General features: G+C 41.9%; 1 protein-coding gene across 1 annotated transcript in view; it reads right to left on the bottom strand.

The window, feature by feature from the left end:
* Positions 1-25,536, bottom strand: part of VPS8 (VPS8 subunit of CORVET complex) — a 235,378-nt gene that overhangs the window by 6,000 nt on the left and 203,842 nt on the right. Inside the window, exons 45-46 of the mRNA XM_084872527.1 lie at positions 21,444-21,497; positions 2,684-2,764 (exon numbers count right to left, since the gene is read on the bottom strand). Coding sequence (XP_084728653.1) covers positions 2,684-2,764; positions 21,444-21,497 — 135 coding nt within the window. The remainder of the gene's footprint in view (positions 1-2,683; positions 2,765-21,443; positions 21,498-25,536) is intronic.

Below are 25,536 nucleotides of genomic sequence, written 5' to 3'. Positions count from 1 at the left end.
CCCCTTGTGTGCACAGCCAGGTGGGTGCATGAAGCAGCACACTGCTGGACCTGCCTGATTGACCTCCGGTGGAAGGACCCCTTGTGTGTGCGGTATCATGCCCTCCTGTTCCTCTGGAGCTCCAGGAGGGGCGGCTGGAACTCGCCAGAGTGCCCGCAGCTCGGCCACAGAACCTGGATGAGCTCCTGCCCACCATCCAGGTTCACAGGAACCAAACGTGGGCCTCACTGTTCCTCCAGTCCTGGGTTGTTCCTCAGCTCCTAGAGAGCGTCCTGACCTTTCCTATGAGGTTTCCCTCCCCCCTCTCCCCATTTTTTTCTCTCTTTTTTTTATTGTACAGAAGCTATTCAGTTGGTTCCCATGTTCTCCCAGGAGGAACTGCTCTAAATATAGGTGTACATCAATGTGTTCTTGGGAGGGGGTGAGCTCAGCGTCCACTGTGCTGCTACTGTGTTTCCCCGAAAATAAGGCATCCTCCGAAAATAAGACCTAGCACAACTTTGGGGGGAAAAATTAATATAAGACACTGTCTTATTTTCGGGGAAACAGGGTATCTTGGACCTGCCTCACGTGCCTGTTATTTCTAATCTTCTAAAACAGCCCTCTGGGTGTAAAATACGAAGGCCCTGAGAAGGTAAGTAACTTGCCCTGAGTTACCCAGCAGTGAGTGAGTGCTGGTGTGGGATTCAAACTCGGGTCCCTGTGGCAGCTGAACTGCCCTGGGTCTGCTTTCCCTGAGATAATGTCTGTCACCTGTGTCCTGCTCACATATCCTTCCAGAAACTCTGCTAGCTGTGTCCGGGCCTCTGGTAAGGCGTTCTCTGTACTCAGGCAATCACTTTCACTGATAACTCAACCCCAGTGGCGGTGGTAATTGGGGAGATATCTGAAGGCTCCTAAGTTTGAAGCGCCAACTTATCTAAAATAATCCAGCTTCTGGGTCAGGGCACTGGCTCTGACTGCAGGTTCCTTAGACGGCCAATGAAAGCAGGAGGTACGCTTGCTTAAGCAGTCCTGCCAGGAACTTCACTGCCACCAGAGAGAGAGATCCCTTGTTCTGCTCAAGCTCCACTTTGTGACTTCCTGTCTTCTGTAAGCCCCTCAGCTGCCCATCAGTCTGTGAAGTTCTCCACGAGAGCTTTACACACAGTGCTGAGAACAGAACAGGCAACAGATAAACTCCAAGTTCTTTCACAGTCAGACACTGTGGAGTAGAAAGGTAACTATTTCTGTTTCCCAGGAAAGAGATATTTTGTGTTCTACTGTTGTAATTTAGTGATCTGGAAATCGATGAGCCCAGTGTGAAGCAGCGGAACTCCCTCAGAAGGCCAGAAACCCAGCTCCTGGGCAGAGCGTGGACAAGGCTGGGAGGGGATAGAGGTAATAAATAACTGCTGGACTGCCTTCAGGGACCCCCGAAATCTCCTGGAACAAAAACCTCTGCCCACAACTCCTCTCAAAAATGGAACATTATTTTTTCCTCTGGCATCCATGCAACCCAGCAGGTGTTTGCCTAAGAATGGGGAGCGGGAGAAGGGAGACCAACAGAGCACATGAGCTGTCTGTACAAGCTCAGGACAAATCGGCCCGGCTGGAATCAGGTGTGACTTCGGCACTGGAGGAGGCAATAGAGTTTGGACTCCACCTTCAGGTGATGGAGATCCAGGAAAGTGTGTTAAGCAAGAGGAGGTAACATGACATTAGGGCTTGCAAAGCTTACCCAGGCAGCAGCATGAAGGGACAGCAGGTCTGCAGTGGCTTCTGTGAGCAACAGTTGGGAGGGAAAGGGATAAATACACAGGAGATGTAGGGAAGACGTCTACAGGATCTCCCTAGTGAGTGGTTGGATGGGAGAGGTAAGCCCAGGGTACTGCCCTGCTCTCGGGCCTGGATGAGAGAAGGCACCGCCAGAGAGGAGCACCAGGTGAGGAAGAACAGGTGGGGAAGTTAATGAGAACATTACTGAAGCGCTTCTGCAGCACCCAGATGGATGTTATGGCACAGCTGCTAGCAGAACTCCAAGTCTGTACCTTCTTCTGTGGTTACAGGATTCCAGGAGTTTTAGCCCATGGCCTTTTGTAATAAAGAGCATTTCCCCACTCTGCAGTGCAGTTAGGTGTGTGATCATGTGTCTAAGTTCTGACAATGAGGGGTAAGTGGTTTATATAACTTATAGGAATTGTGGCTTTTGTTCTTCCTCCTTTTCCTCCATCTTGCTGGCCAGGATGCAGATGTAATTGGTGGAGCTGGAGCAACCATAATAAGCCTTAAGTTAAGGATGGTGGAGCCACAAGATAGAAGAAATCTGGAGAGAGGTTTATGGAAGGTGCCCAGGCTGCCTGCACTTACACTTCTATCTTGGTGAAGCCACTGTAACTTAGCAAATGCAACCAATGCAGATGTCCATCAGAGTGTGAGGCTTTGGGGAGACTTGACAGTCATCAACATAAAGAAAGGCCTCCCAGATGAAGGATTGCGAAACACAGAAGCCCTTGGTTAGTAAGGTACAGATGTTTTTCCATTTCCTTTGCATCCTTTGCCAAATGCTCATGGCTCCACGTGGCCATAACAGGGCACTTTTCAGACTAAGGAGGAGGCTGGAGCGAGGGCTAGAGGGCTCTCCATTTCCAAAATAGTAATTATAAATTAGGAAATAAAAATTTGAACAACCACACAAACTTACCCTGGAACTTCCTCGGTAGAGACGACAGAGTCGATCAAATGCTTGGATTTGCTGAGGGTCCAGAGCAGGTTCTGAGGTTGCCTGGAAATAAAAGATAAGGTTGGTAACATCCAGGGGCAGCCTCTGAACTTGACCAACAATGAAATAGGACTTCGTGCTTCCTTCATTCCTTTGAAGAAAACACATGCTATTAGTGAGAGGTAATTTAGTGAACATTAGTTAGGAGTGGACAGGTCTCACTAAAGTCCCTGGGTGCCAGCGCCCAGGTGACCTCTCTGTAGAACCTTTCCCCAGTGTGGTCTCTAACTTTCCGTACTGATCAGCTTCCTTCAGGGCTTCTTGATTCCTCTTTGCCTTTACTATGCAGAGAAATGTAGCTCCCTCAATACATTGGTATTTCTCTCGCTCGCAAATCAATAATAAAAACATATTAAAAAAGGAAACAGTGGCCTTAAATGAGACATTAGACCAGATAAACTTAATAGATAATTTTAGAACATTTCACCCCAAAGCAGCAGAAAATACATTCTTTTCAAGTGCAAATGGAATATTTTCCAGGATATCAAATATTAAATCACAAAACAAGTATCAGTAAGTTTGAGAAGCAACTTTTCTGGACATAATGGTATGAACTAGACACCAATTACAAGAAGAGAACTGAAAAACATACAAACATGTGGAGGTTAAATAACATGCTACTAAAAACGAATGGGTTATCAATGAGATCAAAGAAGAAATTAAAAGATACATTAAGACAAAAGAAAATGAAAACACAATTACCCCAAATTTATGGGACATGGCCAAGGAGTTTTAAGAGGGAAAGTGATAGCATTATAGGCCTACCTTGAAGAACAAGAAAAATTTCAAATAAATTATCTAATCTTAAACCTAAAGGAACTAGAAAAAGAACAAACCCTAAAGTGAGTAGAAGAAAGGAAATAATAAAAATCAGAGTGGAAATAAACAAAACAGAATCTAAAGAAAATAAATAATAAAAAAGATCAATAAAACCAAGAGGTGGTTCACTGAACAAACAAAATTAATAAATCTTTAGCTAGAATCATCAGAAAGAAAAGAGAACCCAAATAAAATAAACGAGAGAGGAGAAATAACAACCAATACCATAGAAATACAAAGGATTATAAGAAAATACTATGAACAATTATATACCAACAAATTGGACAACCTGGAGGAAATGGACAAATTCCTAGAAACACAACCTTCCAAGACTAAACCAGGAAGAAACAGACAACTGCTAACAAAATTGTATTGGTTATCAAAAAACTTCCAACCAACCAAAGTCCTGGACCATCTGGCTTCACAAGCAAAATTTATCAAACTTTCAAGAACTAACACCTATCTATATCAAACTATTAAAAAAAACTGAAGAGGAGAAAAGGCTTTTCAAACTCTTTTTTATGAGGCCAGCATTACTCTATTACCAAAACCAGATCAAGACATTACAAAGAGCCGAAACCGGTTTGGCTCAGTGGATAAAGCATCAGCCTGTGGACTGAAAGGTCCTGGGTTCGATTCCGGTCAAGGGCATGTACCTTGGTTGCGGGCACATCCCCAGTGGGGGGTGTGCAAGAGGAGGCTGATTGATGTCTCTCTCATCGATGTTTCTAACTCTCTATCTCTCTCTCTTCCTCTCTGTAAAAAACCAAAATATATTTAAAAAAAAAAAAAAAAAAGACATAGCAAAGAAAGAAAATTATAGGCCAATGTCCCTGATGAAAATGGATACAAAAATCCTCAACATAATACTGAATTCAGCAATATATTAGAAAGATTATTCAACCTGATCAAGTGGGATTTATTCCTGGGACAAAGGCCCCTTCAATATCTGCAAAACAATGTGATACACTACATAAACAATACGAAGGATAAAAATCATATCATCATATCAATATATGCAAAAATAAGCATTTGATAAAATTCAACATTCCTTTAAAATAAAAACTCAGCTGTGGTGTCCAGCCAGTGTTGCTCAGTGGTTGAGCATTGATCTATGAACCAAGAGATCATGTTCGATTCCCAGTTAGGGCACATGCTGGAGTTGTGAGCTCGATCCCCAGTGGGGGGTGTGCAGGAGGCAGCCAATCAAAGATTTCTCTCATCATTGATGTTTCTATCTCTCTCTCTCTCTCTTCCTCTTTGAAATCAATAAAAGTACACATTAACCAGGAGAAAACTAAAACTCAGCTGTGGGGATAGAAGGAACATACCTCAACATAATAAAGGCCATATATGACAAACGTACTGCTAACATTATACTTAATGGTGAAAAATGAAAGTTTATTCTTTAAGATCAGGAGCAAGATAAGAATGTCCACTTTTACCACTTTTATTCAATGTAGTATTGGAAGTTCTAGTTACAACAATCAGAAAAGCAAAAGAATTAAAATGCATCCAAGTTGGAAAGGCAGAAGTAAAACTGTCATTATTTGCAGATGACATGATAGTATGTATAGAGAACCCTAAGGATTCCACCAAAAAAACAATTAGATTAATAAATGAATTCAATCAAGTAGCAGGATACAAAATTAATATTTAGAAAACAATCACATTTTATACACCAATAACAAACTATCAGAGAAATTAAGAAAATAATTCCACTTATAATTACATCAAAAATTAAAATACCTAGAAATAAATTTAACTAAAGAGGTAAAAGACCTGTACTAAAAAAACTATACAATACTGAAGAAAGAGTGTGAAGAAGATATTAATAAATGGAAAGATAATACTTTGCCCAAGGATTGAAGGGATTCATATTTTTTAAATAACTGTACTCATCAAAGCAACCTACAGATTCAATGAAATTCCTATAAAAATACCAATCACAGTTTTCTCAGAACTAGAACAAATAATCCTAAAATGTATTTGAAACAGAAAAGACCCCAGATATTCAAAGCAATCTTCAGAAAGAAGAACAAAGTTGGAGGTACCATGCTATCTGATATCAAACATACTACAAGGCTATAATCAAACAGGGTTACTGGCATGAGAACACACATACATCAATGGACCAATATCGAGAGCTCCACTAATCTATGATAAAGGCGACAAGAATATAAAATGGGAAAGTCTCATTCAATAAATGTTGTTGGGAAAACTGCACAGATACATGCAAAAACATGAAACTAGACCACTTTCTTACACCATGTAGAAAAATAAACTCAAAACAAATTAAAGAGAGAGAGAACTCACTGACATGAACAACAGTGTGGTGATTTCAGGGTGGGAGTGGAAGAGCGTATCGGGGATAGAAGGTGATGGGAAAAAATATAATTAAGAAAAAATTTTAAACATTCAGTACCTGACTATATAATGAGGTGCACTAACCTCTTTTCCCTTCGACTGTCAAATAAAAAAATGACAACAGCCAACACAATAGCTGTCTGGTATGAACGAATCAAAATTATACCTATTTTTTGTCAGATTGGCAAAAGAAAAAGTTTTTTTATTGTGCTGCAGAATTTTAGCCATTAGTTATGTGTACATCATGAGATGAAAAAATCACTGCTGTAGACTTGTTATTAATTGAACTCAGGGTTAGCTACATAGAACTAGCAACTGCTCAGGACTTGATGGCAAACATTTATGTGTGCTATTATAACCCAGTTTAATATTCTTTTCCACATTAATTTATTCCATCCTATTGGATATATTTTGCAAGCAACTGAAATCATTGGGGAAAGTGAAGGTCGTGTTAGTTCATAAATAGAAAATGTTACTGTTAAAAACAGAATCACGCTTTCATCCCCGCCGGGAATGCATGGTTTTCTATTCTAGGCGCAGGTGAAAGGCTCTAGCCCCTGGGAGTTTGCTCACTGAGGCAGAAAGTGCAGAAGGCTCAATGATGGCCCAACCCACGTGTTCTGATCCAGTGCTTCTCAAACTTTAATGTGCATGAGACTCACTGAGGGATCGTGTTAAATGATTCTGGCTGGAAGATCTGAAATTCCGCGTTCTAACCGGCGCCCAGGCGATGTGAGATGCTGGTCCTCAGTCTGCACCAGCAGGAAGGTGCTCGCTACTCTGCACTGTGGGAGGAGCTCGGGTCTTCCTTGGAGCCTTCCTTGACCTTCCTGAGAAGGTAGCAGGACCCTCCCAGGTTATGGGTATTGTGCCTCCTCCTGAGTCAGCAGTACCAAATCAACCAAACAATCAGCATTTCTTTTTTTTTCTAAGGTCCCCGATAAGATATGCTGCTTTCAATACTCGAGTTCACATTCATCTTAGCAGGTGCAAGAAACTTGAATAAGATAAGAATGCTCCTGCCACATGGTTCTTTTTGAATCTGACTGAACTGTAGGTCCTACACCTACCTTACTAAATAAGTAAACAGGGTTGTATAAATTGAGAAAAAGCAGGCTAGGAGACTTGCCCAGTATGAATAAAAATTTTGCAACCAATTAAGCATCCTAAGTGGAGCCTCCATTTTATAAACCCTAGTCGTGGGAGAAAACCTGGAGTAACATACTAGTAAGTGCGCATGTACAGACACAATTTCAAACATGACACCCCACATAGGTGTACAGGAGTGGCTTACCATGATCTTATTCCTCCTCTAGGTCCTTAAACACTTTGGGGATATCGAGAAGGGGTTTCTAACAACCACATTCTTTAGAAATTGAAAAATGTGGTTGTTCCGTGTGAGAAGTAACTGGAGGTGACACGTCCTTTCTTACAACACAAGCCCTCATCCTGGGCAGCCAGAGACCGAACTAAGGAGTGCCCGCTGGGCTTCCCTGGGTCCTGGAAACGGAGTCCTGTAGGATGGAGAGGCCCTATTCTTGGCCGTCCAGACTGTCTCTGTGTGAAACACACGTCATCTGAGGTGAAACGGGAGACTATTTGTAGATATGCCTCAGACCGAGTGGAGGCTCACTAGACCAGCATTCCGTATTCTCCATGGTTCCAGGGGCTCGAACAGCAGGGTGGGGTGGGAATCAGGGCTTGTGGGAAGGCAGCCCGCGCACCGACAGCTTGTTTGAATAAAAATCCTCCCCGTGCAGGCTCCTGTCCTGTCGCTTCCAGGCATCATGAACTGGATCCAGTTCTGAGGTTCAATAAATATTTGCAAAGTCCCTACAAAGCTGAATAATTCAAGAGGAGTTTAATGTCTCTTAGATCCGGGGGCATTAAAACTCCACAAAAGGATCTCAATGTTGATAAGCAAGGCGTGAGAGGTTACTGAGATATAACCACAGGTTGCGCAGCTGTCAAGGTGGGCCTTACTTGAAACATGCTCTCACATTATCTCCATAAACCATCAAAATGCCCCTGAAATGACATCTCAGCTCGGGCCTCTTCTCTGGAACGCTTTCTTAGATCCCTGTCCTGTTTATAGATCTGCTTGCACATGACCCGTGCGTGACTGTAATTGCTGCCCTCGCCACAATGGAATGGCCTGCTTACCTGCCTCCCCCATTGGATGTGGACACCGTGAACTGTACTTACTCACCCTCCCCTTCCCAGTGCTCTACACCAGCAAATGTTCGACAGTCATCTGCTGAATAACCCCACATCCTGGTCTATTCTCAACTGTTCATTTTAGGGAGAAGAGCAGATAGCCATCTGCTCTCCTGATCCACCGCGAAACTGCGGGCATTTGTCTTCCTATGTCCAAGCATTTGGATTGTGTAAGACTCTCTGTGACTTCTGCATGTTGTCCTTTATCTCAATGGAAATATCTATTTTATTTAGTTTAATTCACTGCTGGGGAAGGATTATTTCAACTCTCAGAAAACGTAAGCACCAACTCTTTTAAGCAGGTAGAAAAACCCACCCAAACCGTGGGATTTATTAAAAGCCTCTCCTCTTGTTGCCCTGAGCGCTTCCCAGTGCAGAGCCCTCCACTCCATGTGCCTCGGGTGCTGGAGAGGCAGGGCCTGCTCCCGGAGACACTGCACACACAGGTGGCGGAGCCTCTTTGCTAGAGAGCATCTGCCTGAGCCCAAACCCACTGTCACCAATCAGCAGCGCTCACTCTAGGCAGGTTATGTTTTCTCTCAGCTGGGCGTTTTGTTTCATTTTGTAATCTGGGGATAATGATAATAACTGTGCCGTATGAAGTGGCTGAGAAGATTAAGAAGGTAATGCATAACGAGCGGGAGGTAGAGCCCAGGACGCTGTAAGCTCTCACTAAGTGCTACTAACTGGAGGGCACAGGAGACCCTGCAGGCCCTGCACAGAGCCAGCCGACCTGGGAGCCTGGTCACGTGGCCCAGTCATCAAAGCACAGCTGACAAAACTGGCCAGCCCGCAGTGAAAGGGGTGGGTGCAGGCTACAGGAGAGCGAGAATGGGGCGGGTGGAGGGAAAGCTTCATGAAAACGAGAGCTCCCTCAAGACAGGCCCATAGTTTGCCTTACTCACCAGCGCCCATGCTGTGCATGACACAGAGCAAGTGGGAAATCGTTAATTATCTGCTGATCAAAGGGATGAAGAGGAGGGAAGGTTATGCAAGCAGGTTTTTCCTCCTTACACGTTCACCGGACTGTTCAGAAACCCTCCGCCGTGCAGGAAGAGCACAGGGCCTGGCTCTCGCGGATTCCACCCGGATCTGCCAGTTAGCTGAGTGGCTCTGGCCAGGTTATTCAGCTTCTCCAAGTCTCAGTTTCTTTATCTGTACAGCCTACTTTGCAGAATTGTTGTGAGGATTAGAGATAAAGCATGGGCCTGGTGCCTTGCCGATGTGACATTCAAGAAAATGGCAGGGAGTACTGCAATTGTGTTATCTATTCTCCCGAGAGAGGGGCCCGAGAGAGGGGCCCGGAAGAAAGAACAATGGGCCGAGAATCAGGAAACCAAGCTCTTGTCCTGTCACAGTAGTTCCCATGGCTCCTCTCAGTCTATGCTCCCGTTTATCCAAGGGCAATGCCACCTTGGACCATACCGCCATCCAGGGAAGATGTGGGCACCATGAGGTTAGGCATTTAGGCATGAAGTTTCATGAAAGATGGTTCTGTTTACTAAAGCGGATGGTGGCTTTTATTGCAGAATCAGAAGCGGACTAGGGCAAGCAATTAGAGGATTGTTAAGAACACTCACGACAGTCTGAAAAGAAATAATAGATTCAGACTAAGATGCTGTGTGGAAAAATGATTTGCCAAATCAGTGTCATGCACAAAACACAAGTGGGAACAACAGCATCTGAGCACGATCTCAGACTGGCACATCTATAAACAGAAAGCACCAGCGTTCCTGGGCCATCCAACCCACCCACCTAGAATTGATTAGGAGTGATGTTCCAATTGGAAAAGAGAGAAAACACATTTCATATGATCTGCTAGCACTAATGTATTTCTCCCCATGTAATGAAGTGCAGCGATAAAAGCTAAAAATTAAACTGTAGCTGCACATTCTGAGGAAGAAGCAGCGACAGAGCCCTGAAAATGACCTTGTAACGCTCAGCATTAAAGTAAATCCAGTGGAAAATTAGGTCCTGATAATTGAGGAGAGCCCCGGGGAGAGGACGCTGGGTGAACACAGCACGCCGGCATTCTCAAAGCTCAGCGACTCACAGACATGGTGGAAGTGAGAGCTGTAATTACATCCGCTGGAAGGAAGAAAACCACCCAGGCCTTTCAGGATCTACGGGCTTCTTAACCAGTACATCAAGCTTCAAAGTAGGAAAACAGCCACGATCCACTCCCACCCTGAAGGCTAGGATCGGAGGAACAGGAATAATAACAGGACTAGGGATTCTGGACAGGAAGCGTCTAAATCATCTGTGAAGATGGGGACAGTCCCAGAAGACTGAGCTCTGCTTGTTCATTTCTCTTCTTTTTTCAATAAAGAAGGTCCTGACATCAAAATCCCAGCGTTTCATTTCTTAATCGTTTTTCCTCGCTAGACCTCGTTTGCGAGAGACATGGGCAACCTGACATAATCCTGCAACGTGCTTCCTGGTCTTTTTGGCTTTCTAGGAGCCTCTCACTGGCCTTTCTGGCATTTGCTGAGGGTGGGGTGGAGGGGGGGGGAGGGTAGAGGTGAGTGAACTGAGTTTGCTGCCCTCACTTTCAAATCTTCCTGTACATCAGTTAGAGGCCTCAGTTACACTTTCGCCACCTTCACCCACTTTAGAGGTCCTTCATATTTAATGCTTTTACTTAAGGTGAAACCATGAACAGAAAACACCTTTCCCATCTACACAGTTTGCTCTCAGACACGAACCTGACTTCTCACACACCCTCATTTCCCAAGGTCTCAAAACTCTCAATGGGTTACAGCTAATAATGGATTAGGTAATGAAATAATAAAATAAGCAAGTTCATTGCTAAGCTGACTGGAGAGAGGAGGGAAGCAGCTGGAAGAACATCTCTTGTGTGTTCATCTAAGGGAGGAACCACAGTTCTAGAATGTCTAGAATGATAAGCTCTAAGGGAGGAGAGTGCTTGAAGTTGGAGGTGGAGATGGCAAAAGTTTGACTGGAAAGTATCCATTAAAAAAACATACAAAACAGACCTGCAATGCCACAATGGAAAAGAAATAACACAGTAGGAAGAAAATGCGTTTACATCTTCTAAGATGTGAGAGAAGTAACTACCACCACACCACCGCAGCGGTTAACAGTCATTGAGCAAGTAATTACTGTGTGCTAGCTTTTGTTGCAAACCCTGTACACGCATTACCTCATTTAACCACCACAAAAACGCTAGGAGGTCAGTACTTTCCTTACCCTTATTTTATGGTTGAGGAAACTAAGGTCACTATAGGAAACAATAAGAAATTCCCTTTGGTTACAGAAGAAGGAAAGGAGGAGAAGATGAGGATGAAATGTAAGCTGGTGATGCCTCAAAAGTCTAGAGTGTCAATCTAAACCATTTCAGATTAACTCTGTTCGCCACAGGGAGCCACTGAAGCTTCCTAAGCGCTGGAAGAGGTGGAGGATGGGCCAGCAGACAGAGGTGGTCAGTGATGAGGCGTTGGGAATAGGAAGGTATATTCTGACTGGGGAATGACAACACTGTTGAAGTAAATGGGAAGTGTAGAGAAGGAGATGATTGGCATTAATGAAGACTTCTCCGAGCTAAATGTGAAACGCTGAGTGAGGTCATTAGCATTAGATCATTTCTTCCTCCTAAAGACTGCAAAGACATTTCTGTATGATTTCATTTTCTCTTACAGAAGTTGCCACAGACAGACAGGCACTGCCCCATTTAGTACTGTTCAAAGGCAGTCTTAACTAACTTAAAAAAGTGATTTGGTAACAATCTGGAGTGGGTCTCTCCTTTAAGGATATACTATCTCTGGAATATTATCTATTATGGGTACATATGTCACTACAAAACAGGGAGCTAAAACTTATTCATGTCATAATAGAAGAACCAATGTCAATCACAAACAGAATGCCCTAGGATATAAGTAGAAAACAACAAAACACAAAAGCCCCAAGGCAATGACTTGTCAGGCAGAACTGACAGCCCCTATTTCATCTTTATCTTCTCTTCATTCCCTTTTGCTTTAACCCAAGTTTCTCACTGTTTCTTGAACATAATTCATGCTCTGGTAATACATGAGAGGAGTGTGAGCTTTTAGGGATGGCACATTAATTGAAGGCTACACTCAACAGTAACAGTATACCACCACCCACCCACATTACAGCGGCTCAAACTCTGCAGAGCTCTGCTGTTTGTGACCTTTAAAACAGGTGACAAGTCAGCATAGTACAATTAAGAACGGCTTACTAAGTTGTCTTAATGCAAAAGAATAGGCTGTGAGTTAGTCTGTCACACAATGAAAAAGATCCCTGCCATGTGCTATAGTTAATGCCTAAAAGCTTCATTAGGAAACACCGTTGGAGGGGGAAGGCCCATTTGTAACTTGGTTGATATTCTAAACTGCAGTAGGCCCCAAATTCCAAGTTGATGGTATATATGACAGTATTAATTGTTCTGATAAGGGAGTTCAGTTTCTTACACTGAGAGGGCAGAGATGGAATCAAGAACCACTGGCTCTGATACTGTCTTACCTTCAACCTCACTGTGAGAGACTCCTATGATCTGACATTGTTCATGAAGGGATGTCATATTATGAAGGAGAAAAATTACAGCCATTAACTCTCAATTGCCATAATAAATAATGCTTCCTAGGTCTCTAATGATGAGCTGCAGGGCTCTATCCTGGGCTTTGTTTTACACAGATATTTTATCAATGACTTAAAGATAAGAGGTCAATGCATTGGAAGAAAAAATGTGATTCCCAACAGAAGCAATATAAGAAATGCCCCATAGTTGGCTCTAGAAACTAATACTGTTTACACAGGATGGGGTCAGGAGCATGTGTGAATAGAATCATGAGTTTGCTATCAACTTGTTTATCAAGCCAACCGTAAAAAATGGCTGCTTAAAAAATTAATGCGCTTTTTGTTCCATTTACAGAAATGGAATCAAGCCACAAGAAGACCTGAAGGAACCTTAAAGTGGGTATTACTTAATATGAGAAGTCAATCTTCATAGGCAATATACTGTCCAACTACATGACATTTTGGGAAAGGCAAAACAAGAGAGACAGAAAAAAGGATGAGCAGTTACCAGAAGTTTGCCAGGAGGGAATGATGAAGATTGGAACATGGGCTATCAGGGCAGCGAAATCATTCTGTAAATGCTGGATACATTTCATTATACATTTGTCAGAACCCACAGAATGTACAACACAAAGAGTGAGCTTTAGTGTCAGCCTTGGAGTTTACTTAATAACAATGCACCAATTTTGGCTCATCAATTGTAATAAATGTGCCACAGCAATGCAAGATGTTAATAATAAGGGAAACTGAAGAGGGAAATAGATGGGAACTCTGTACTTTCTGCTCAATTTTTCTGTAGATCTAAAACTGCTCTAAAAATAAAGTATTAATTTTTAAAGAAACCATTAAAAAAATCAAAGTGTTATGTTAGAAAATACCCACTTAATGCAAAATAAACGGGTGAGGAGTAGATTTGTACATTGCATAAGAATTCTGAGATCCTTTGAAATCCTCAGCTAGTCTCACTTTTCAGACCAGAAAATATGCATTATTATTGGTGACAAGAGTGAGTACAACCAGCAAACAGTCACCGAGGTCCCTCTTAGTAACTGCAGTTGACATTTTCTCCCTCTACTTGAGGAATAAATAGATTTCGAAAAACCTAATCCATGGACTTCAGGTCATAACTAGGGAGAGGAATAAGGAAAGAACGTGGCATCAGAGTCAGAGCCATGACCCTGTTAAACGTCACCTGAGCCCCGAGCTCCTGGAAGCAGCTCCAGATAAGAAATCCCGGGACCCTGCTCTGGGTAACAGCTACTGCAAGGATCCACTCCTCCTCAAAGACAGAGGATTCCCGATGCCACCATGTTTACAACTATGACAGCCAGAGACAGACCGACCAAATTCTCATTCTTTGCCTCATAAACGACTAGCTGACTACTTCCCTATGACTGATTGGAACAAAATGCTTCACTAGTTAAGCTTCTCTGCTTCCCCAAGTCCTTGACCTGTCCTCAGCCTGAGTCAGCATACAGCCCCTCCTGGATAGTCCTTCTGAGAACTGGCTGACCTCCAGGAGAGACATTCCCTTCTCAACTGTCCAATTCTTTCACCTGCTCCCCCAAATCTGGTTCTTTCTAGCCATGTTTCCCTACCCCTATAAATTAAGTTTCTTTTCTAACTGGTATTCGACATCCTTGCAGATCTTGGGATCAGATCATTCTCCCTTTGGCAAAGCCACCTCCACCCTCATTGCAATGATTTTTTTAAATAAAGTATCTTCTTACCTAAAGCCATCTTTTTTCTTTCTTTGATGGGCAACATACTCTTTTAATTCAGGCTGGATGTATGGGCCTAACTAAAATCATGTGCGGCATATCAATGAGTTTTAATATAACTGCAGCGTCATAAGATTTTAATTTTTCAAAACTCATAAGATCTGAACGCTCCAAGGGATTTACAAATTAGCCAGCTCAACCTCTCAGCCATGGCAGGAAAACCTGCTGCAGTTTCCAGCAATGCATCCTGCTACTGATCAAACACCTCTGGTAACACACCAGGTAGCTTGTTCCACTATTAGGAAATTCTCAAACCAAGCTGACATCTCCTTCTACCTGGTGGTCACCCGCAGGGACCAGTTCTGACCTCTGAACCACAGGAATTTCTATGCTTCCTTCCAAATCGCTCTCCAGATGTCTGACGGCTACTGCGCCAGCTTCTTCACCTGAGCATAAAGAGGCCCCAGGCCTGCGGAGATCCTCCACCGGCCTATGCCAGTGGTCAGCAAACTCATTAGTCAACAGAGCCAAATATCAACAGTACAACCATTGAAATTTCTTTTGAGAGCCGAAAACCGACTTCTGCGCATGGGCCACAAAGTTTCAATTGCACTGAACGTGCACGCCCACATGTGGCTCTCGAGCCACAGTTTGCCAACCACTGGCCTATGCAAAACAAAGACCAAATCATGTCCGCCGTTTCCATTTTTTTATTGTAAAGACACTGAAGTCAGCTGTCATGTTTGGGTATGTATTACTGGACAGATACTGTAAGAAAAAAAGGCAGCAGACATCCCATCAGGGGCTATCACTTGCATCTGTGCAGGAGAGAGGTAAGGGTGAGCCAAAAAAAAGGGCAAATGAATCTTTATTTAAGCCGCTGTCAGATGATAGCTAGAAAACGCTTCATCTCTCTCTGGGCTTTCTCCTTTTCATGTTTCCCTTGACTTCTGTGAAACTATCAACTAGCCATTCTTGGGGCCAGTCAGCTGACACACTGCAGTCAGCTCTTCCTGTTGTTATGGAAACAGAGCCCCTGTGAGCTTCTTCCCTTAAAAATACAAATTAAAAAAAACAAACAAAACCCCACTGTGAGTCAATAAAAATCATGAGCAAATATAGTCATCTACATTCCTGACATGAGTGGCAAGACTGGCAACTAGCTATAAAAATTTTACCTCATCCAAACACTTGGACCAACCCCTCCTCCCCCCCCCCCCCCCAAAAAAAAAAAAAATCAGCTCCGAACTGTTATAATATACTTAAATACTTGAGAAAATGATAACCAATTTCTGGGAGGTATGGTTATTACACCCTCCAGTGCAGTCACCATTAACTTGCATATAGATTGAAAGCAAGGACTAGGATACACTGACCTCTGACCTCCCAAGGCCTGGCACCTTCAAGGCTCTGTGGAACACGACTGAATTTACCCAGAACTATTAGCAACGCTTCCTACCCTGCCCTTGCCAGGACCTTGTCCCTAAATGACAGAAGTCACTCTGAGAATATCAACTGTGACTCTTCGAGTGGGTTCCCTCAGCCTGAGGACTTTTCAGCCAGAGTTTCCGGTCCCCCAGGCTTCTGCAAACACACCGGCAAAGCTCACCTAAAACAGGGATGGCTCCAAGTGCAAGCATGCTTTTGTGATAGATATAAGATGAAACCGCTTTCTCTGGTTGTTATGCATGTAACAATTCTAACTTTGCTACACAAACTCCTGGACGGTCTCTCTTTAGGAGTTGAAAAAAGATGCATCATAGCTGAGTGGTTTTTAATGCTACCTTCAACTACCTCTCTAAATTCCTCTAATTCACCTCAGACATTGTCTACCTCCAGTTTGCAACTACTCTAGGAAGTATTGCAATGGACTATTATGGCAATTTCTGTCTTGGGGAAATGATTCTTTATTTTTAAATTTCTGGCCATCCATGATCAAACTGAAAAAGTCCTAGGGAAACATTTATCTTCCAACTTTATTGAAGTTACCATTAAGAAGAAATTTTACATACATAAGAAATATTATATACAAATTAGAGGCCCGGTGCATAAAATATATACTTAGAGGGTGTGTGTGTGTCCCTCAGCCCAGCCTGAATCCTCCAACCTGGGACCCCTCGAGGCAGTCGGACATCGCTCTCACAGTCCAGGACTGCTGGCTCCCAACTGTTCGCCTACCTGCCTTCCTAACTGCCCCTAACCAATTCTGCCTGCCAGCCTGATTGATGCCTAACTGTTCCCCTGCCAGCCTGATTGCCCCCAACTGCCCTCCCATGCTGGCCTGTTCGCCCACAACTGCCCTCCTTTGCAGGCTTGGTCCCTCCCAACTGCCCTCCCTTGCTGGCCATCTTGTGGTGGCCATCTTGTGTCCACATGCGGGCAGCCATCTTTGACCACATGGGGAAGCTATCTTGTATGTTGGAGTGACAGTTAATTTGCAAATTACTCTTTTATTAGAAAGGATAGAGGCCTTGTGTATGGCTGGGAGCCAGCTGGTTTGCCCTGAAGGGTGTCCCGGATCAGGGTGGGGGTTACCTTGAAGTGTGGACAGCCTAGGCGAGGGGCCTGTGGTGGTTTGCAAGCCAGCCATGCCCCCTGGTGACCCTAGCAGAGGTCATGGTATCAGATTTATTTATCTTCTATAATTAAAACTTTGTAGCCTTGAGAGGAGGCCAGGGCAGGCCAGGGTGGGTGGGAAGCTTGGCTTCCTCCATTGCTGGGGGCAACCCAAGCCTCCTGCTCTCGCCAGCTCCGGGGTTGCTGCCATTTTTGATGGGATTTATTTATCTTCTATAATTGAAACTTTGTAGCCTTCAGTGGAAGCCAGGGCTGGCCAGGGCAAGTGGGAAGCTTGGCTTTCTCCATCGCTGGGGGCAACCCAAGCCTCCTGCTTGCTCTAGCTCTGTGACCACCACCATCTTGATTGGGTTAATTTGCATACTTGCTCTGATTGGCTGGTGGGTGTAGTGGAGTGATGCTCATTTGCATGTTTCTCTTTTATTAGTGTAGATTTTATATGACATATATGATAAATATTTCCATCCAAAGCTTAGAGAAAGAATATATAAAATGCAAAATGCTTGTGTTGCAAGAAGATGTTTTGTATCCATGCTCACAATCTGCTAGACTGACATTGCAGCAAAGCAGAAGGGTGACTCCCACCCAAAACTCCCATCTCAAGAGCTAAGCAGATCCTCACAGAAACGCGGCTCTGTCTCCTCAGCACTGATTCAGCTCCTGGCTGGGCCAAGTGTGACAGCAGAGTCACCAAACATTTCTTTCAGTTTTTGGTCAACAGAGAATTTTGGCTGAAATCAAGAACACTACTGCTCCTTTGTGTTTCTTACACATGTCACATTGGCAGTCAGTCTGTTCAACAGACACTGGTGCCTCCATCTGTCAATGTGACTTTGGGAAGGGCGAGTGGAGCTCCCAAATGATAACCTGAATTTATATGTAGATGTACATATATATGCACACACAAACATGGACACACAAAAATACATACCCAACTAAGGAAGTGATAATTAGGTGCTGAACTTCACATAATTTCACTCAGAGTATGGATGACAATATAGCTCAAACAGTAAGGAACTGACCACACTGGGAATACAAGCCTGGGCCAGCAACGATGGCTCATTTGTTCATTCTTTCTATCAGGTCAGAAACTTCTTTCCCCCCTCACTTCCCACAAACAACACAAGGTCCTGTGGAATGTCTTTCCTATCTTTCTCATTCACTGAAAAACTACTGAGTGACTATTTTGTTCTACATGTAGAACAAGTCTGATGCAGTCCCTGCCCTAATGAGGCAAACAGTCTAATGTGGGACACATGTAAGTGAAAAGGAAGATAAGTATGTTGGTAGGGTCTCGATCAGGATACTATATAAGCTCAAAAAAGGAAAGACATCAAATTCAGACTTTGGGTGTCAGAAAGGATACTGAGGAAAAACAGAACTAAGACTTGAATTTTGCTTGGACAACTATCCTTATTTTATTTTTATTTATTTTTCATTGATTCTAGAGAGAGGAAAGGAGGGACACTGTATACACACACATACAGGGCGAGTGAGAGGAAGAGAGGCAGCAAGAGGGAGGGAGAGAGAGACCCCATTTGAGAGGGAAACATTGATCAATTGCCTTCCACATGCACCCCAACCAGAGATCAAAACCGCAACCTTCGGTGCACAAGATGATGCTCCAACCAACTAAGCCACACTGGCCAGAGCTGTCTTTACTGTTCTAATTTGTCTTTTTACCTGCAATCTCACCTTTGACAGGAATCCTTACCTTCAAGATAAAAGCAAACGTAATAGACTGGGACTGCTCGTGATCTGGGCTCCCATTCATTGCACCAGGCTTTTGCCTGCTCCTACATTTAAGATACACAGAAGCATCCCAATTTCCTGAAATGTACTGTATTCACCCATGTCTGTCTGGAGCACCTTTTCCCTTGGATTTTGGGGCTAGATCAGGTTTTACCTCCTCTGGGAAACCTTCCCTGATCTTTTAGTCTGGTGGAGGCACGTGTTATAATGTATATGTCTAAGTTATTCTAGACACCATGAATAGTGTGTTATTAGGCTTCAACTCAGGGTGATCAGTGGCCCTAAAGAAGAATCCATATTTCAGAGACTGCCAACTACCATGCACTCCCAAAGGCAGCTATTAAAAGCCCTTCAGCTGTTCATACATTGACCAACACCCTAAGGCTACTTATTAGCTCAGAAACAGGAGAAGTTTTCCTACTGGTAAAATTAATGGCTTGTTAATCAGAATGGTAATGTTAGAAATGCACCTCTTTGCTAAAATAAAAGGTATTCCAGATCTATAGACTGGGTAGAATAACTTAAGAGATAGTCCCAACTCTTGCATGGAGAGGAATAAGTCTATAACTGATCACTTAGGAATGCTTCCTGGGGCCACCTGTGTCCAGTCATTGGCTTAGGAAGTTTCTCCTTGTCTGAGGCTGATTACAAGAGTAACAGAATCCTATTTTTTATGATATTGCTACCTCTCTGATAGACACCTACAATGACAGAGAGCTGGGACATTAGAAAGCTTAGAACACAGAACAAATTTATTTCTAAATGAATATTTATTTAACAAACACCTATAAGTGTGGTAGGATTTGCTTTCATTATAAACTAGTAAAAGAGCAGCTACCATTTCTCAAACGTCTTCACCAGCCTCTTCAGCATAAAGCACACAAGTGTGGCACTAAATTAGCTTAGTCATTTCAAAACAGGCCTCTCCACGCTCTTGCAGCACCTATGCATCTGCCACAGCATGTCAATTCATATGGAAATTGTCAGTTTACCAGTCAACTTCTCCCATTAAATACTGAGGTCCTTGAGAAAAGGATTGTACTTTTCATCTCTGAAGTCCATTTCTGAGCTCAGTGTCTAGCTTAAAGTAATATTTGCTGCCCGGCTGGGTGGTTGAGCATCGACAGAGGAACCAAGAGATCACTGGTTTGATTCCCAGTCAGGGCACGTGCCCAGGTTGCGGGCTCCATCCCCAGTGGGGAGCCATGCAGGAGGCAGCCAATCAATGATGTTCTTCTCTCACTGATGTTTCTCTCTCTCTCTCCCTCTCCCTTACTCTCTCTCTAAAAAACAATAAAAGTATATTAAAAAAAAAAAAAGAAATACTTACTGAATGAGCATAATGTATAAGTAGCACAATAAAGTGGAAGGGTATCTGATGAGGAGCTTAGAGACCCATTTTAACACTAGTTTCAACAACAGCTGAGTACTCACTGAGTATCAATAATTTATTGAGTACTCACTATATGTCAGGCATAATTAGGCACTTAAATAGTATCTCATTTAGTATTCACAATTCAGAGAGAGAGCATCATCATTTTAAAAAGGAGGAAAGGAAGGGTCTGACTTATTCAAAATTACTCAGATAAATAAATAGAAGAATCCATCTTTGAACCAAATCTGGTTGAATCCAAAGCACATGTTTCTAACCTCTACTTTAGAAGTGTGTCCCATAGCTAACTTTTGTGAGCTTAGGCAAAAAAAGAAAAGAAAAATTCCCTCTGGATTCCAAATTCTTCATTTGTGTTCTGAGTGAGACGAAGTTACTCAAACCCTTTCCAGCTCACGTTACCATGTGATAGTTCTAAGCAGCAACAATCATGGCCTCACTCCTGCCGGCCCCAACTAGACAGTGAACGAGATTTTCACGTGCAGCTTGTTAGATAGCTTTTCAGACAATATTTTGTTTTCATTCCTTTTTTTTCTCTTTTGAAATGCCTCAGTAGGCAGAGGAAAGGGACCTGTTTTCGGCACACTGCTTTGAAGCTAGAGCCTACTGTTACTCACCAGAGCCAGCAAGTTGTTAGTTTAGTTCTAAAATCCTTTGCTGACATGTATGCTGGCTGAAATTGTCAAAAAGGGTAATCCACTTCAACTACCAGAGGAACAGAAATGGTAAGAGAAAACAGCAAAAATGTCAATCTGTTTACCACATTTGAGCTGTGCTGTGGCAGCTGGATAAAGAGAAGAGTTTCAGTGGTTCTCCTGACATCACCTGGGGGTTTGCTCCATTGAAAGCCTCACAGCCTGTTTGTGCCTCAAAGTTTACAGTCAGGGGTTGAAGTGCATTGACAGTTCTATCTCACAGTACTTACTGAAGACTTTATGTGGTATGCGCTGAAATACTGATATCTCAGGCCAGTACCTACACAGCCTTCCTCCTTAGAATACATTTCATCTGCTACCACTCAGTTACGCCACGACGAGAATTGTAGAAAAATGGTAGGCCCCTAGTTGCCAGGAGACCGATGCTAGGGCTAACCCTCCACTTGGCTTCTCAGGAAGAGGCAAGAAGTCATAGTGATACATCATTAAGGCAACTCATCAGAAAGAGACTTTGACGATATAAGGTGATTAAAAATCACGGTCATTTTCAGAAAATTGTTCAACAGAGGAGAACAAATGCACAGAGGGAGGGAGGAAGGTGTTTCCTGCCTTTAAAATGTACTCACTTTCTTAACAGCAGGATCCCCTTTAGATGGACCACAGGATGGAGACATTTTTACCTGGAAAAAGAGGCAAACATTGTAATATCCTGTTGGTTATAATCTAGTTTTATTTGACCCACACTCTAAATAGTTCAACTAGAATTGGTGTAACTGAGATAAAACAGACATTTTCAGAGTAATAAGGAATAGGTGATTTTTTAAAAACCCTTTGAAATATGATTTGGATAAGAAAAGTGGAACAGATGATCCAGATTGGTTTTAACTAAATGATGAAGAACCAAACATAAATAGATTTTTGTTGATAATGTTAATCAACTGATATAACATGCAATAGTCAGCATTTCTTGAAGATGCCAAAGCCAAGTATCCTTTGTGATATAATATCCCTTTTAAGCAAAATGCACAAGAGTTTGATAACAATAGTGAAGAATTTAGATAAAGTATCAGCCAAACCATAACAAAAAGAAGCTTAGCCCACGGAAGAGAAACTCTTCAAATGGTACAGAAAATCTTTATTTATTTGAAAGGTTAAAAGAGATTGTCACATTAGATAAATGAGACCCAGCTGCTAGCTGCCTGCAAGAAAATACTTTAAATATAAAGACACATAGATTAACAGCAAAAAGACTAGAAAGATATACTATAATGGCATTAAATTTCAGAGGAAAGATTACCAGGGATAAAGAAGATCATTTCATATAATAAAGGGCTCAATTCATCAGGAGGACACAACAATCCTAAACACTATAAACCCAATAGCTCAGAAGTACATAATACAAAAACTGATAGGACTGCAAGGAGAAGTAGATTTTATAGTCAGAGATGTCCATACCCATCTCTCAATAAATGATGAAAAACTAGGCAGATAACCAGAAAAAATAAACCGAATTAATAAATGGGCAAAGGACCCAAACAGACATTTTCCAAAGACATACAAAAAGTCAACAGCTCTATGAAAAGATACTCAATCAGGGAAATGAAAATCAAATCCACAATAAGATAACACTTCACACCTGTTAGAACAGTTTTTATAACACAGACAAGAGATAACAAATGTTGGTGAGGATGTGGAGAAAAGGGAATGTGCTGGGAAAAGGGACATATTGGTAGGAATATAAATTTAGGTATAGCTATTATGAAAACAATATGGTGGTTCCTACAAAAATTAAAAATTAAACTACTATATGACTCAGCAATCCCACACCTGGGTGTATATATAATAGAATAGAAATCAGTATTTTGAAGAGGTATCAGTACACCATGTTCAATCAAGTATGCAAGTAAATGTTCATCAAAGGATGAATGGATAAAGAAGATATGATATACATATATACAATGGATTATTATATTTGAGACAACATGGATGGACTGTGAGGGCATTATGCTAAATGAGTTAAGTCACCAGAGAAGAAAAAATATATATGATATCACTTACATGTTGAATGTGGGAAAGCTGAACTCATAAAATCAGAGTAGAATGATGGTTACCAGAGGCTGGGGGTGGGCTGGGGGAGAGGAATTGGGGAGGTACAGCTTAAGGGTACAAACCTGCAACTGGTAAATGAAAGAGTTTGGGAGATCTAAGGCACAACATAGTGACTATAGTAAAAAATATTGTATTATAAACTTCAAAGTTGCCAGGAAACTAGATTTACTGTTCTCAACATACACAAAAATAATTATGTGACATGATGGTGTTAGCTAGTGCTACTGTAGTCATATTGAACGATATAAATGTATCAAACTAACTTGTATACCTAAAACTATACAATCATATCAGTTATATCTCAATTAAAAATGAAAGCTCTATCCACCAGTTTGGCTCAGTGGATGGAGCATCGCCCAGGTTCGATTCCAGTCAAGGGCATATACCTTGGTTGCGGGCACATCCCCAGTAGGGGGCATGCAGGAGGCAGCTGATTGATGTTTCTCTCTCGTTGATGATTCTCTCTCTCCCTGTCCCTTCCTCTCTGTAAAAAATCAATAAAATACATTAAAAAAAAAATGAAAAAGACATAGAAGGCTTAACACAACTACCTTGATAAGATGGACATTTACAGAACACTCATCCCCAACAAAAGCATAATGCGTGTTCTTTTTAGGTACACATGGAACATTTACCAACTTAGACCATTTTCTGGCAATAAAACAATTCTCAATAAATTTAAAAGAATTCAAGTCATACAAAGAATGTTCTCTGACTAAAACAGAAATAAACTAGATTAATAACAGAAAGATCTCTGGAAAAATTCCCTAATATTAGGAGCTAAGTAACAGATGGATCAAAGAAGAAATAACTCTGAATAACTCATGGATCAAAGAAGAAATCAAAAGAAAATTAGATGCTTAGAAACAAACAACTTACTAAGACTGAATCATTAAGAAACAAAATCTGAGTAGTCTAAGAGCTAGTAAGGAAACTGTAATAAAAAACCTCCCAACAAAGAAAAGTCCAGAACCAGATATTTTCATTGGCGAAATCTACCAAACATTTAAAGAAGAATTGTCAATCCTTCTTCAATTCTTTAAAAAAAAACAAAAAACAAAAAAAAAAACTGAAGAGGAGAGAACAGTTGCAAACTATTTTAGGAAGTCAGCACTACTCTGATACCAAAGCTGAATCTGACATTACAAGAAAAGGAAACTATGGGCCAATGTCCCTGATGAACATGGATGCAACAGTCCTCAACAAAGTACTAGCAAAGTGAATTCAACAGCACATCATGATCAAGTGGGATTTATTCTTGGGAGGCAAAGGTGGGCTCAATATAGACAAGTCAATAAATGCAATACACCACATTAAAAGAATGAAGGGGGAAATCCACATGATCATTTCAAATGATGCAGAAAGATCATTTGGCAAAATTTAACATATTTTTATGATAAAAACACTCAACAGAAGAAGTTTAGAAGGAAACTACCTCAACATTTTATATCTCTCACAGCTAACATCATACTCAATGGTGTAAGACTGAAAGCTTTTTCTCTAAGATAAGAATGCCTGCTTTTGCCACCTCTATTTAACATAATATTGGAAGTCCAAGTCAGAGCAATTAAGCAAGAGGAAGAGTAAAAGGCATTCAAATTGGAAAGGGAAAAGTAAAATTACCTGTTTGCAGATAACATGATCTTATATGTAGGAAACTTTAAATTTAGATTTTTAAAAAATCTGTTACAACTGACAAATTAAAATTGCAAGAAACAAAACAACACATAAAAATCAGTTTGTTTCTCTACACTAGGGGTGTCGAACTCAATCAGAGAAGGGGCCAAAATCTAAAATCCAGCCTAAATCGCGGGCCGAACAGTCATAAACTGACAATGTCATAAACTGACAGCGGAGTGCAGTGTTGACAGCGCGGTGCGGGCCACATTGCAAGGCCTGGCGGGCTGGATTTGGCCCGAGGGCCTTGTGTTTGACACATGTGCTCTACACTAACAATGAAAAAATCAGTAAGGGAAGTTAAAACAATTTACCATACTATCAAAATGAATAAAACACTTCAGAATAAATTTATCCAAGGAGGCTTTGACTTGCACACTTAAAACTATAAAAGGACAAATATTGGGTCGGCAACTAAGTAATTGCGGATTTTTTAAAGAAAATCAAAGACAATTTTTTCATGGAACTAAATAACTTTATTCTGTAATGTATTGCCCATTTTGATCAATGACCTTTTGCCATCTTTCAGGCAGCATCATAATCCCACGTTCAAAAAACTTCTGGTTTTTATTAGCAAAAAACTGAATCAGGTACGATTTGACATCATCATCATTATTGAAATTTTTACCATTCAAGGAGTTTTGTAAAGATCGAAACAAAAAGTAATCAGATGGTGCAAGGTCAGGACTATAAGGTGGATGTGGCAAAACATCCCAACCAAGCTCCATTAATTTTTGCCGAGTGACCAAAGATGTGTGTGGCCTTGCATTGTCATGATGGAATACAACACCTTTTCGATTTGTCAATTCGGGCCGCTTTTCTTCAACTGCATTGTTTAATTTCGTTAGTTGTTCAATGTAGACATCAGAATTGATCGTTCGGTTGGGTGGTAAGAGTTCAAAGTAGACAATTTCTTTGTAATCCCACCAAACT

This window comes from Pipistrellus hanaki (assembly GCF_964339955.1).
Source record: "Pipistrellus hanaki genome assembly, chromosome: 2".
NCBI lineage: Eukaryota > Metazoa > Chordata > Mammalia > Chiroptera > Vespertilionidae > Pipistrellus > Pipistrellus hanaki.
Note: the sequence above shows the minus strand (reverse complement) of the source record. Positions and strands in the feature narration are given on the sequence as shown.